This window comes from Pieris rapae, chromosome 6 (genome assembly GCF_905147795.1).
Source record: "Pieris rapae chromosome 6, ilPieRapa1.1, whole genome shotgun sequence".
Classification (NCBI taxonomy): Eukaryota; Metazoa; Arthropoda; class Insecta; order Lepidoptera; family Pieridae; genus Pieris; species Pieris rapae.
Window position 1 is genome coordinate 722,896 of NC_059514.1, and position 14,842 is coordinate 737,737.

At 33.5% G+C, this 14,842-nt stretch overlaps 1 protein-coding gene across 2 annotated transcripts in view; it reads left to right on the top strand.

Moving 5' to 3' along the window:
- The window catches only part of LOC110996706 (myosin light chain kinase, smooth muscle), a 33,474-nt gene that overhangs the window by 11,683 nt on the left and 6,949 nt on the right, over positions 1-14,842 (top strand). For both annotated transcript variants that reach the window (XM_022264520.2, XM_045628630.1), the window contains exons 3-4: positions 3,559-3,649; positions 5,634-5,837. In XM_022264520.2, coding sequence (XP_022120212.1) covers positions 3,559-3,649; positions 5,634-5,837 — 295 coding nt within the window. The remainder of the gene's footprint in view (positions 1-3,558; positions 3,650-5,633; positions 5,838-14,842) is intronic.

Genomic DNA, 14,842 nt, shown 5'->3' on the forward strand with positions numbered 1-14,842 from the left:
ATAAATTCGGCTCTACATGGGGCACTCTTCCCACCTCTGGGCGGAAGCTTCGTTTCGAATCGTCGACGACCAGTAACTTTCCGAGCGGCTCGATCTTTTGGCGTTGCGTAGAGATGTGGGGTCTCTCTGCATCTTCTACCTGATTTACCATGGAGAAAGAGTTCAGGGGAATTGTTCAGCTTAAGACCCACAGCTGAGTTTCATCATCGGACGTCAAGGCAGATTAGAACAACCGTTTGAACTACAGTTTAGTAGGCAGTTTTTGCCGCGCACCATAACTATATGGCTAGTAACTGCCCACTGAAGTATTTCCGAACTCATACGACTTAGGGTCCTTCAAGAACAGAGCATTCTTAAAAGGCTGGCAACACACTTGCGAACCTACTGGCAATGAGACGTCCAAATCAATTTGATACAAACACCGGGATTGGTATTTTCGGAAGTTACCGAGTATCAATGTGGGCCCTAGTTCCCTGTATCCCGATGATTCAATTTCTGATAACCTCATTGAGTTGCATTACGATCTGGTCAAGTGCTTTAAGAACATTGACAGTGGCTTGGCAGTGGTTCAATTATTCGTGTGGGTGCAATGTGCTCTAACCTTTATGTCGATCTTTAGTCTGCACTGGCGCCGGTTAATTTTCATAATTGACTTTATTTAGCCGAATTTACTTCTCGTCATGAAGGCACTTATTTTAAGTTGACGCCAGATTCACATGTTAACTCTAAATCATACTTATTTTCGTTAATGAAACAGGGCAAACGGGTAGAAGGCTCACTAGAAGTCATACCACCGCCCATTACCAGAAGGCTGGAAAGTGCATTACCGGGTTATATATTGGAAACGTAAAACTATTTTTGGTTTAAATAAATAAATAATTACTATCTTGGGGGGTAATAATGTAAAACTTAGGTCTAATAATCGAAGGTTCGTTGCATGACGTATTGTGTCGCGTGTCAACGCGCGTTGGACGTTAACCAATCAAAAACGAACGAACGTACACACACTTCAAACTTAACGCCTTTTGGTTTGATGATAAGTTTTGAATTTCACAAATGACACATCAGTCATGAATGCATTTCTATCGAAATTCGGTTGAATAGTTATGAGATCTGTCAACTGTCTTAATTCACATATATCTATCTCTATCTGTCAACATTCTATGACCATTTGACAGTTAGCTTACTTAGGAGATTTGCATTAACTCACCGACCTAGATTACTGCGCCTAACTCGAAATTTCGCCGCTTTGTGATTGGGCAGACAAGCTGACCATTTGAATGGTGAACCATTCAAGTTATACTTCTGAGGCAAAAATGATTTGAGTAAATTTTTCGAAGCGCGCGCACACCGTCACAAAAAACCGACACCCTGAAGTTGTTTCGATGTTTGCTACGTTAGAACATTCCGGTAGATCGAATGTTAAATGCGCATATAGAAAGAAAGTCCATTGGTGCATAACCGGGGCTCGAACCTACGACCTCAGGGATGAGAGTCCAACACTACTGCAATGTGTCAACAACAATTCAGAAATATTCCGTCGTATTTTAGTTCGCAGTTTTGTAACTGTGCGTCATTGCGGTCTATCTGTTTTGAAAATGAATGAACCTTATACATAAACGTAGCACGTATTTATACACGGATATGACGCGTATTATTGCAAAATAAAAACTATTTGTAAAGTGCTGGATAAAAGCCAAGTTGTTCGACTTTTCCCTACTTAAAACGACACGACCCCAATATAATTAGGCAAGACGCGCAAAATTTAAACTTTTGGTCTGCAATACATTTGTGTTTCTTGGCATAGATTTTTCAATGTCACAAGCATGTCTTTGCGTTAAGTGTGTAAAGAAAGCATTGAATTTGGCATTTATAATTTTCAGCCACAGACTTAATGAACGATACCATTGTAAGAATATCTTACAATTAAGAATAGAGAAGAAATATAGATTCCTAAAAGCCAACGCACTGACATTAAGAGTGTCTATGTCTATCACCTTATATAAGATTAACAGCAGAACGTGGCAGGAGTCTGTTCTGCTGTTCTTGATAAATTCGTATGCACTACAGGTGAACAAGAGGCAAGATACTATGTACCAAGGCCAATAAAAGACAATATTCTATTAAAGTTATCTTGATCAACTCCCACGCGTCTGGAATAACTAAATCCCCGAACGTTAAATAAATAAACAAAAGCATTCGGTTTTTGGCAGAAGAACGAATTCCACTATATTTTCGACTCACGCGCCGGTTAGGCACGATGACATTTGACTTGCGATCATTTGTCTTACTACGTGTTCGTGATTTATTCGTATAATTTTTAATATATATTTATAAATATATTAAACCAGGTTATGAGTATATTAAAGGTCTTGGGGTTCTGTCGTCAGCCATTCGGTGAACATGTCCCAACCACTTTAGCCTGTTCCATTTGCTGAATTGTAAAAATGATTGTAGCAAATAGGCCAGGCATCGTTGTAAATAGAGCTTAAATTGAAGAATCTTCCGCTCGAAGATAAGAAGGGAAAGCTCTTTCTTGCTCAGGGTCCAGGTTTCAGAACCATAACTGAGCACTGGGTGCAGCAGAATTTTGTAGAGAACAAGAGAAGAAGATTATCTGTCGGCTGGGATTATAATCACTCATCGTTTTAATTTGTTGTTAGATATTGAAACGTATAAAAACCATTTAAACTAATTACTATCAATTAAATAAATTAAGTGATTAAGTATTTGTAATTAACTAATCACTTAACCATGAGAATTTGTAATCTGATATATTTCCCATGACAACCCAGATCAAATTAGCACTTTCTAAAACGGGTTTTTTTTCATACATCTTAATCAACTTTTAAATGTCAATTCGCGTGAAAGGTGTACATTAAAGTTCATAGGAAACTGACATTCTGTCAGGCTTAGAAATATCGACTTTCATCTTGTGTCGAGATGTTAATAATTCGAATACGAATCAAGTATTTTAAAAAGTTACTTGAGCTGTTATACCCTATAGAACGTTAATGTTAAATCCAAAATTGATTTGTTTTTATTGGTTGATAAATCATGGATTTTTACTCAAAAAGCTACTATTCGATTCTGTCCGAGTTATTTCAGTTATATAGATAAAGAATTAACGGAATTCAATCCCATTTTTATTTAATCATATCTAAGGAGACGGGAAAGATGCGAAAGTAATTGCGAATATGTAGACATATTTAAAATAACATGGAATTGTATTCATATGTTTTGAAGCTAAAGAAACATTTCAAATTCTTTGTCAATCTAAGACCGACAAAGCTTCAAGTATTAAAGAATCTCTCTTTAGAATAGATCAAAATAAACTAAACTTGTGCCTGGTGCTTTCTAATAAATATCGCAAAACAGCGAGAAAATGCTGCCAGCGCTAAAGATGCACTGCCGCTGGGACCAAACTTTTCTAATTTGTTTTAATTTTCTTTTTATTAATGTTTAATTCTTTATATTATTACTATGTTGATTATCGTTTTTATTATCACTATATTAAGTTACGTATGTCTATTTCTAATATCATATTTATTTTTACAGAAATCGAACCACCATTTCCATGCCGAGATGTCACAATCAAGAGAAATACAGATGTCAACGACTACTACGATATGCTCTCCGAGATAGGACGGTGAGTTTATCAGACAACAGCCGGGAAAACACGTTCTTCCCATCTCTTTAATCGGCAGCCTATGTCTGAGCGTCATCAGTAAAGGAATATCTGGAGCGGACTATCTTTTCTTTTCACCAGTTTCTGTCTTTTGCCTTCTGAGTACCAACCACAATCCGTTTCTACGAGTTCTCATAGCCTATATGCATTGTATAGATAACAATACCGCGTCCATATAATCAAATTAAATAAACAATCTAACAAAACATTGACTCATATTGATAGGAAGAGGTAGTTGAAAAAACAAAGCAATCGCAAAAGACAATGTTGACGAACCACAAGCAAGTGCATATGACGTTTCGGTTTTTATAATATATAATAAAGTAAAATATACAATTTATACTCAAGCTATAGATAGGACCTTATCAAGGACAACTTCAAGAGCCAGTATTAAGTCAACACTAATATTAAAAAAAGATTGTTTTTCAATTTCTTAGCTCGTAAAGTACTTATTTGCGAATGGTAGAAGGATTGAAAGATATATGCATTTTGCATAATCATAACGCCTATATTGAAAACGTAAAATGTAAATACATAAGTATTTATATATTATGGTCAAATAAACTTTTAGTGGTATTACACAAACAGTTGATTCTCGCAATATTTTCCTTCACCGTAGATACAAGCATATTTAGGATAATTGGAGTGAATTTAATTTCTGTATATTATCCAATTTATCCAATGTTTAAGTAAGGCGTAATTAAATAATATTCAAGTATGCCAAAGGGCTATTTTTCAGTTGAATGTAATGACAAAGTAAAACACAGTTTAGTACGAAGCCTTACAAAAATACCAGACTACGTAACAGATTCAAAGACATAGTGGGAATGGGCCGGTCACATTGCCCGGGTTTGTGATGACAGATGGGGCAAAATACCCTTACTGAAATGGCCCAGTGGGAAGATATAGCGGGGATGTATTGGAAAATAGTTGCAAGGATGGGAGACAAATGGAATAATTTGGCCCTCACTCCGTTGGAAGTCGAGTACTAATATTAAATATACTAACATAAACTTAATGTAATCCTTATTATTGTGCTCGAATATATATTATTTTTATATTTATACTAAAGATAAAGCCGAAGAATACATATTATAATATGGTTCAACCGTTTAAAAAATCAATAACAGTACATGTAACTATGTAAATACCTAATTCGGCTGTGTTGTTTGAAGGTGTAAAACTGAGACTTTGTATGTGGGATGTACTCATATTTTTACATTCCAAAGTTCAACAGACAGTGATAAGTAGTTTCTTGTCTATTCCACGCGGCCTAAGTGTAATAAAATATCCTAATCCGGTAATGCAATACCATCTTGTCAAACAGGTTAACTTAGAGCCAGAATGGCTGATATGTAGTACGGCTTAGGTTGGGACAGAAAATCGCCTTTGTAAGTGTATAAGTTTTATATACGAGTTACTTTAAAATATTAAAAGATTTCATATAATGATTGTATGTAAAGAAAAAATTACTGGACCGATTTTGTTTTTTACATTATGATACATTATTACTGTGTAATAGGTTGATTCCAAAATATTAAGGAGGTAATTCGGGATTCTGGCGACATTTTGGGATAACATTACTACTATTAAGAAAAACCTAAAAGCCATTTTTTTAATCGACCGTCTAATTTGGGAAACTTATTTTAGGAAATTGTAGGTAATTCCAATCTATGTCTAATCTAAGCCTATTATCAAATACACAATGCGATTGTTTTTATCTCTAATAAAGTTATGAGAGATGTCGTCGTTCTTCCATTACAATTATTTTGCTAAGTTTTATGTAAAAAAATAATTTTCTATGTTTACTGTAATGTCTACATTAAAAAAAATTTAGCAAAATGAGAAATTCGATTTTTTTTTAAATGAGAAAAATAAACCTGACAAGATAAAATTTTCCTGCAAATAAGGTCCGTTTAGAACTAATATAAATTCCTTCTTTCAGAGGAAAATTCGGTACAGTGTACCTCTGCCGAGAGAAGAGTACGGGACTGGAGTTAGCTGCAAAGCTGGTGTCCGTGAACCGAAGAGATGAGAGGAGAAACGTAGAGCGCGAAGTGGATGTGATGAGGAGACTCCGCCACCCTCGCCTTATTCAGCTGTATGACGCTTATGATTGGGGCAAATATATGTGCGTCGTGTTGGAACTGTGAGTAAACTAAATTACACATTAATTAATAATATGAGAAAGAGAATGTTTTAAATTCTTTTATATTAAAACTAGTTTTGCCACGCAGTTCGAAGCGTTATGTAGGTACTTTTCAAATGGTGGATCCAATCCAAAATGTTATTTTATCAAAGCGTTTTCAAACACAGAAATTCTTCATCTTAAAATTAAAAATAAACCTTACTTTACGTTTATAAATGTAATTATTTATATAAATATTAACACACATTGGTTTTCGGAACATTGATTTTAAAACATCCACATAGAACGAAAAATTATAAATATAAACCACTCACATGAGATTGATAATCGCACTTACAATAAGGCATTCAGCTGCTTGCTAATAATAAATAAATTATAATGTAGTAAACAGAAAAAAACATGATAATGTAATAAACATACAAATGAAAAACAAAATAATTTATTTTTTTAGACTGAATTTTATATATTTGTGATAAACCCATAATCGATTGTTAAAATCGTTAACATTAAAAAACGATAAGTTATCGCTGCATTTTGATAACACTATCAACAATCTAAATCATGTTAACTCAAGGAATATTGAAGAAAAAAGTGTATCAATTCCTGAAGCTACTTTGCCCCCTATTATATATAAAAAATAATTAAATCGATAAATATGTATTTACATACTTAGTTAACTTTAAAGGTTTAGATATCTGAGTTGTAATACATGTTTAATAGGATTTAACAAACAGAAGTCGTAACTAAGGCAAATCTTCTGTCCGCGATGAAAGGTTGACCAGTTACCAACACTACCAGCCTTCCACAAAGATGGTCAGTATCTGCTGCATGTAAACCTGTAAAATACAATGTGAAGAGGCAGATATACTTTTTTATTATTATTGGGTTAAGGCCTACAAGAGAAGTTTAAATAGACAAGACTACATATATACTGGCGCATCGTCCCAAACTAGAGCCAAGAGTTTACATCTATTAAATTACAAATGAGACTATTATAGTCCAGTATTACTCAGCCAGTGATGCTCAGGAAAACACCGCAGCCAAGATTCGTTTCCGTCATTCAATTATTTCAGAACAATTGTAGCCAAAATAATTGCATAATCGTAATTTAAATTTGTTTTAATTATTAAAGTACACGACATATGAACATAACCTATAGTATAAATTACATTTAATACATACAATTACATGGTGCTTCAACCTTTCTGGGTGTGGGCCTCTTTTGTTTCATACTAATTTTTGAATGTAATATGCCAGTGGGTGATCAGCCTTCTATGTCTAATACGCCGTTACTTTTTTTGTATAGAGCAAGCCGGTTTCCTCACAATGTTCCTTCGCAGTAGGATTGAATGTTAAATGCGCACTTAGAAAGTTCATTTGTGCACAGCCAGGGATCGAATCTACAAAATGATGAGAGTCGCACGCTGAAGACTAAAATTCACAGATACAAATCTGTGTCCAAAACCTAAAAAGGTTGTAGCGCCATTGGTTTTTTTTTTTATAAATGTTATTTTGATTGGGTCCATGAGGTAAAATGATCTTCTGTCCCTTGTACTAAAAACCCAGCTAAATACATTTAGACAACGTTAATGTTAAACTCAAAATATATTATTCATATAGGTAAACACGTAGACTTATGAACGTCAAAAAAAAACAAATTAAAGCAATTGTATATTTACATTTACTACCAGTTCTAGTCAAGGACGTAGAGCGGGCAAAAAGAACTGGCAAGAAACTTTCCGCCACTCTTTTCATTCGCCAATTTAGGTCATACAAATTGTTAGAACTGGTGCAAATGAATTCCAAGGATTAGGATCATTTAAGTATTCGTGATATTTAGAAAAAGCCTTTACTTTAAATTTATTTAGTGATAATTCTCTAATTTCGCTTGGGAGTTTGTTGTAAAAAAGAATACAATTTCCATCGCCGCAATAAATGAACAAGTTCTATTTTGAGACATTCCATTCATGTAGTTAAAATATATTGTAAATTAATACTGTATAAGCGGATGCAAAAAAACAAAGGACTGCATACATAAGACCTGTCCTTCTAGAAGACAATAGCGCCTCATAACTCGCTATGGCAGTTATAAATATGCTACAAGAACAAATGGTACCAGATATAATAGTGTCGCCTATAATAATTATGACATCGTATAAAAACCTTATTGATAAATTATTTTATTAATGTTTTGTGATTTGATATCAAATATCAGCTGGCGTTGTTATTATATTTTAATTACGTCAAAGTCGTTCAAAACCGTAATATAATGTAAACCATTTATCTATATATATAAAAGAAAGTCGTGTTAGTTACACCACTTATAACTCAAGAACGAAAGAACAGATTTGAGTGAAAATTGGTATGGAGGTAGCTTAGAGCCAGGAGACGGACATAGGATACTTTTTATCCCGTTCGACAGCGTTCCCGTGGGACTTGACATGAAACGTCAGTCACTATAAAAAGTGGTATAACAAATAAGAATCAGACTTGGAATAATAAAACGCAAATGATAGCTATGTAATTGACGTATAATGACAGCTATGTAATGACGTATATATGACAATTTGATATTTGTAAGATATCAATATTCAAAATATTTCTATTAAATAAATACGTTTAATTATTTTTACAATTTACAATTTAATTATAATGATAGTGCTATTGCCCATTCGTATAAACAGTGAAGAGAACTATAAAACTCGGTATTGTCGTATGTATACAGTTCATCCAAAGAATGATGAATGTTTCTATTTGTTGTTGTTGTCGAATGACGCATTTAATCGAGTATTGGAACGGGAACGTGAATATGATCACCAGGAATTAGATTTAGTAGTTCAAACGAATGTACCCCTGTTGAAATACCAACAAAAGGAAGTTTATGATACTTTAATGAAGGCAAACGATGATGAAAATGGTGGTTTATATTTCCTAGATGCCCTTGGTGGAACTGGCAAGACATTCCTCATGTCATTAGTTTTAGCAACTGTTCGGGCGAGATCCAACATAGCGGTTGCAGTTGCTTCTTCTGAAATAGCAGCCACATTGTAAGAAGGATGCCGTACGGCTCATTCAGAATTAAAATTACCGTTAAATCTTCAAACTATTGGAGAACCAACATGTAATATTGCAAAACACTCAGCAATGGCCAAAGTTTTAGCGGCATCGAAAATCATCATCTGGGACGAATGCACAATGGCGCATAAACGTGCATTGGAAGCACTTAACCGAACATTAAAAGATTTACGCAATGAATCGAGATGTTTTGGAGGAGCAATGATTTTACTGTCTGGCGATTTCCGCCAAATACTGCCAGTAATTCCAAGATCTACGGCTGTCGACGAAATAAACGCTTGCCTCAAATCGTCAAATCTATGGCGCTATGTGACGAAACTGCAGCTGACAACAAACATGAGAGTTACATTGCTTACTGATAAAAAAGAAGAAAAAGAATAAAGATGTAGATGACCTGAACTACATAATGGTATGCGTTTGGTGGTTAGAAAATTGAAGAACAATGTAATTTACGCTACGATAATGATAGGAAAATTCAAAGGTGAGGAAGTTCTTATTCCGAGGATCCCGATGATCCCAACCGATATGCCGTTTGAATTTAAAAGACTTCAATTTCCGATACGTCTTGCATTTTCCATGACCATCAACAAATCACAAGGCCAATCCTTAAAAGTTTGTGGTTTAAATCTAGAACATTCATGTTTTTCCCATGGTCAATTATACGTGGCATGTTCACGGGTCGGAAGACCATCAGCGTTGTTTGTTTTTGCGCCTGATAATAAAACAAAAAATGAAAAAATGTGTATCACAAGGTACTTAAGTGAAGAGCAACCTATGTACTAAAATACAGAAATAATAATGAATGATTAATGTAGGTATTTAATTTTTTTGTATTTTTTCCAATAAAAAAACCCAAACTGCTTATTTATTGCCATTAAGGCGGAACAAAGTTCGCCAGGTCAGCTAGTTTATATATATAATTTAATAGATTTACAAATTGACAGACTCTTTGATAGTCTGTAGAAATTTGTTGATCTAGCAACATTGACAAATCAAACATAATTTTTGTTTTTTTTTATTTATTAACATTATTTTATTATTGTTATTAGGTTTTGAACTAATTTGGCTTTCAGGTTATTAAATTATAACAATTTATGACACTTATTGTATTTTAATTTTATTAAACTTATTGTATTCTTATTAATTATGGCAATTTAGTGTATTTTTATATATTATAGAGTTTATTTTTTATGTTGATATAATACAGAATGTATATTTTTTATACAAATGTCAAGTCATGTCTACGATAAAAAAAAATTGATGGAAGATGTAATTTACACATACTTTTCTTTACATTATTATTTAGATTTGTCACGTGACGTTTACATAATAATTCTTCTGTAATAATACATCGTACTATAGAATAATTGATTTTTAAATATCATATAGACCATATATTTTTACTATACCATGCCCCTGCATTATTCTATCCCTTATATGTGAAGCAATTATGTGTGTGGGTGTATTCCTGAATCACCTGTCTCTATCAACTGTCAAGATCATATTTTGCACTAATTGACCAACCTTGATACTTGAACTAGTTTACGCCCAGTCTCTGTCTAGAACTTTGTAGAACCAGCGATATAATATCTACTTGTTCCAAGTGGTAAAGGGGCGCGTATTTATTAAATGATTTACAGCAGTGTTGGCCTATAGGTAGTAGGTTCGATCTCCGGCTGTGCACCAATGTCCATGTCCACATTTAACATTCGCTCGAACGTTGAAGGAAACGGCAAACGCTTGCCTTAGACCCAAAAGTCTCGGCGTGTGTCAGGCACAGGAAGCTCATATTTGCCTATTACATTGACAAAGGATCATGAAACAGATACAGAAATCTGAGGCCCACACATAAAAAGCTTGCAGCATTGATTTATTTAATTTTATCAAATAGTTTAAATGACGTGAATGAATCGCGTGTGTTTATTGTTAGACCTAATTATATAAAGCTATCTTATAGATGTTACGCTGATTCACCTGCGCAAATCCAAACTAATTCGGTCTTCATTCAGATATCTCAATCTTCTGAGTCACGAACGAACGTACGATTTTGATGTAAAAGGAATTCCAAACTAAAATAAATGATTCATCTAGGCGTCAGGTAAAGAATCTTGGGCAAGATTCAGAGAGACTAAGGTACACATGACTCCCTATGTCAAAATTCAATACGCTTTTGACGTGAGTCACACTGAGCGCTTGTAGCCTACAATCTGTGCTGCGAATCAATGCGATGACGTCATAACCTGAAACGCGCTAACAAAGTTATTCTGGCCGCTAAGGATATAGGCCTTCATGCCAGTCAGCGGTTACACTGATTGAAGACAAAAAAAAGGAATAAGTTAAATAAAAACATATTAAGTGGGTAATGTGTGTGTGTTATGTGGTATCTGGTACCACAACAATTAGTTTGCATCTCAGACACAAAAAAGAATATAATATTAATAATGGTAAAATTAACATTGAAAGTAAAGAAGTCTTGGTAGATTTTTCTGTAAAACTATAAATAAAAGTAAGATTCTGATAGTAAAACCTAATTTTAGTTGACCTACCTTTAGTGCTTAACATTTATACAAATTTGAAAATAGTAAAAAATACTGGAAACAAATAGGCAATCAAAACAATTCTGAAAGCTTCTACGGACTTTGACGCTTCAAGGAACATAATTTAATGGGTTCCTTTAAATAAAAGTGAAATTGCAATTACAAAATACACCTGTTGACGTCTATTAGTGCCACGTTGGCTTCCCATAATTATTCATTCGGCTTACTAACCCCTTAGGAATCTGCCAAGACTATCCGGAATTCAGATATTTCCTTCTAATTGTCGATTAGACTGTTCATTACTATGAATATATACGCCTTGATTAAATATTTAAACAAATAAATAATCCAAAAATTCAGAAATTTTGCTATAAGGTTCTTTAGCTTTCATATTTTATATTAAGTTCAAAAGACATATCTAGCGCAGTTTCTCTACGCTTGTATGTTGAGTATATTAAATTTTTTTAATCCATTTCTGTGTCAGCAGTCTCCTATCATCTCATCGAAAGTATAATTAGTTAGAAAGAGATGAAAGAGTGTATTACAAATAATTTAAGTCACAAAACGCTTGTATCATTAAGCAAAAGTATGAAAAACCCTTTCATTTGACTTGAGACTTCAATTTATTCAGTTATCTAAAAGTAATTAAAACTGGTTAATCCTTTAGTGCATGATATAAGAGTAAAACTTGGCTTTGTAGAGGCGAAAGCAGTTCTGCAGCACTTACGGTACATACATACAAAAAAATAGCATCAAATTCTAAACCTACCCGGTTTTTGATGATCAAAATAGTCCCAGTAGGACTGAATAGTAAAACTGATTCGTAAGACATGCAGACATGTTATTAATTGTCTAATTTATCGTATAATGCCACAACTATAAGGGTGCAATTAGCAGAAATGAAATAATTTATTTGTTTGCTACATTCCAAAAATATTAGACCTGCATTTGACATGTTTAACAGTCATTTGTAATGACAAATCAGTTTTCATATTGAAATTAATGAAATTTAACGCATACAGACTTCACAGAAACTTGTAAAGTTTGATATATGAAGCAAGTTCTCCATCCAACATAGATAGTTTTTAGGTGTATTTTTACACATATACACTAAGCGATCGAAATTCTTACCACAACAAGAATATATTGTGATATATTTTAAAACATTCGATTTAAAATTAACAGTAACAGGTTTATTCTTAACAGGCAATAATAGAAGAGTTTCCTCCATCTTTGATTTTGTTCTGTTTGGAGTAGAGACTTAGAGGTTCAAGGACACAGGTACTAATTAAAGATATAAGTTGCCCCTGGTAGTTCCGATAAGAGCTGTTCCTCGCTCCACGAGGTTCACGTCCCTTAAAAAATTTTCAATAAATTGAATAAAATCAATGTTAATTGGTCCCTTCGACTATTTGACATTCAGACACATACTTAAAAAGTATATGGACGTATTTTTGTATAAATATCTGAATATTACTTGAATTTAATAGTTAAGAATTTTGTAGAAATTATTAATCACGAATTTTGGTTATTGAAACACTTATTGTGTTTTAAATTTTTCTGTGGTTCAAATTATCGAGAGTATGTTTAATTTAGTTGACAGTATGTAAATAGTACTTTTTAATCTACATAAAGAATACTAAGCACAATAGTTTCACGCCATTAGCTGAATTATAAAATAGAAAAGTAAGGGCCTGTTTCACAATGTCCGGATAAGTTCCAAATAAGCTATTTATTACTTATTGGTAGGATAAATAGTATTTTTGCGTTTCACGACTGTCAGATAGCGCTATACGTCATGAAATGTGAAGTATCTTATTTGGAACTTTTATCTTTCGAATAATTTATGTGTTGCATAGCTATTTGGCACTTTATCCATACATTGTGAAACAGACCCTAAGTGTCACAGACTAGGTTATTGTACGAAACATAACTTACGGTATTATGCTATTTTTATACAAAGTCCTGACTGCTGTGTTTCTTCAGAAACATTTTATAACAGCATTAATGTCGTCAAATACTAAGTGTTCTCAGGGTTGACAAAAATTATTTATTATTAATTTAGTTTAACAGTTTTAATGATATATGAATCTTGCCTAGATGGATAGATAGGATACACGGTTCAAACCTTCTAGATATCTCAGGCATCGGATGATACCATTTGTCTTTTCAGAAGATCGCATTCTGGACAAAATACACCGATATCCAGACTGAGCAAATCATTTATTTTAATAAAATTTATCCAAAAGGGCCTTTTGAAAGTTAAAAATATTTAATATAATGACTAGTTGCCCCTTCCAAAAGGCAGTTTCATGAGCAAGAAACTCCATACATATAGATATTGTTTTAAAAATAGTTATACAAATATTTTTTTACATTGATCTAGTTTAGTTAGAAACTAGGTCTGGATATCCAGACACTTTAAAATCAGTTTTCCTTTTGTTTGTTTAGTATTTGTTTGCCTATATTTGCTTGTCACATTAAATATTTTATGTTATTTTTCTACTCTTGCTTTATTGATTTCTTTATAGGCATGTGGTTACTTAAATTATTCATTATCAAAAATAAATAACATAAGAGCTAACACGGGACCCGGAGACCACAGGGTCCTGACTCATCAATCATTCATCACAATATCATGAGGATATTTCCGGAGTAGTTGTCGCCCCATCCAGGCGAGAGACGCCAAGCCTTTTAAGTTAAAATAGTCCCTTTTCTGGAAAGGGGAGATTTTTAAACTCTGATCGCGTGACTGATAGCGTACTATATAGGGGTATAAATAATAACAAAAAAAAACTAGAATATACAACTTGAACATAGTTATCGATTTTCATGCAACCTGGAATGAACTTTACGATATAGAATTCAGGTGACGCACATCGTAAAAATTCACTCATCATTTTTTTCCATCGCGTCAAAGGAAGTATAACTTCGAAAAAATACATTCTTTTGGGTTTATACCTACTACCACCGATATTTAATACGAGCATGTAAATAGCTTTCAAAGACAAACCACCTCAAGGCTGAGAATGAGTAGAATCGCACATTTATCCGCGATTTTGTGCCATCCCTAACTGTCAAAGTACTGCGTATGCGCATAGTTGGCGCAACGCCATTCGCCACGCCATCCAGATGTTAGCAAAACATGGCTCTTTGTAGTTAACACAAGACGTAATCGAAATACCCAATCAACGTAATTAAAAACGGATCATTAATTTTTATTGACATTTTTTATCTATTATTTAATTAATTTTATTTAAATTTGTCGAATGTTAGAAATAAGTTTTATACCAATGTTTGAACGTTTGCTTTTGTATATATGGAATTTTAAATTTATTATTTCATGTCAGAAAGGTTTCGTAGTGGCTTCAGGTGTAGTTATAAATGTGTTTC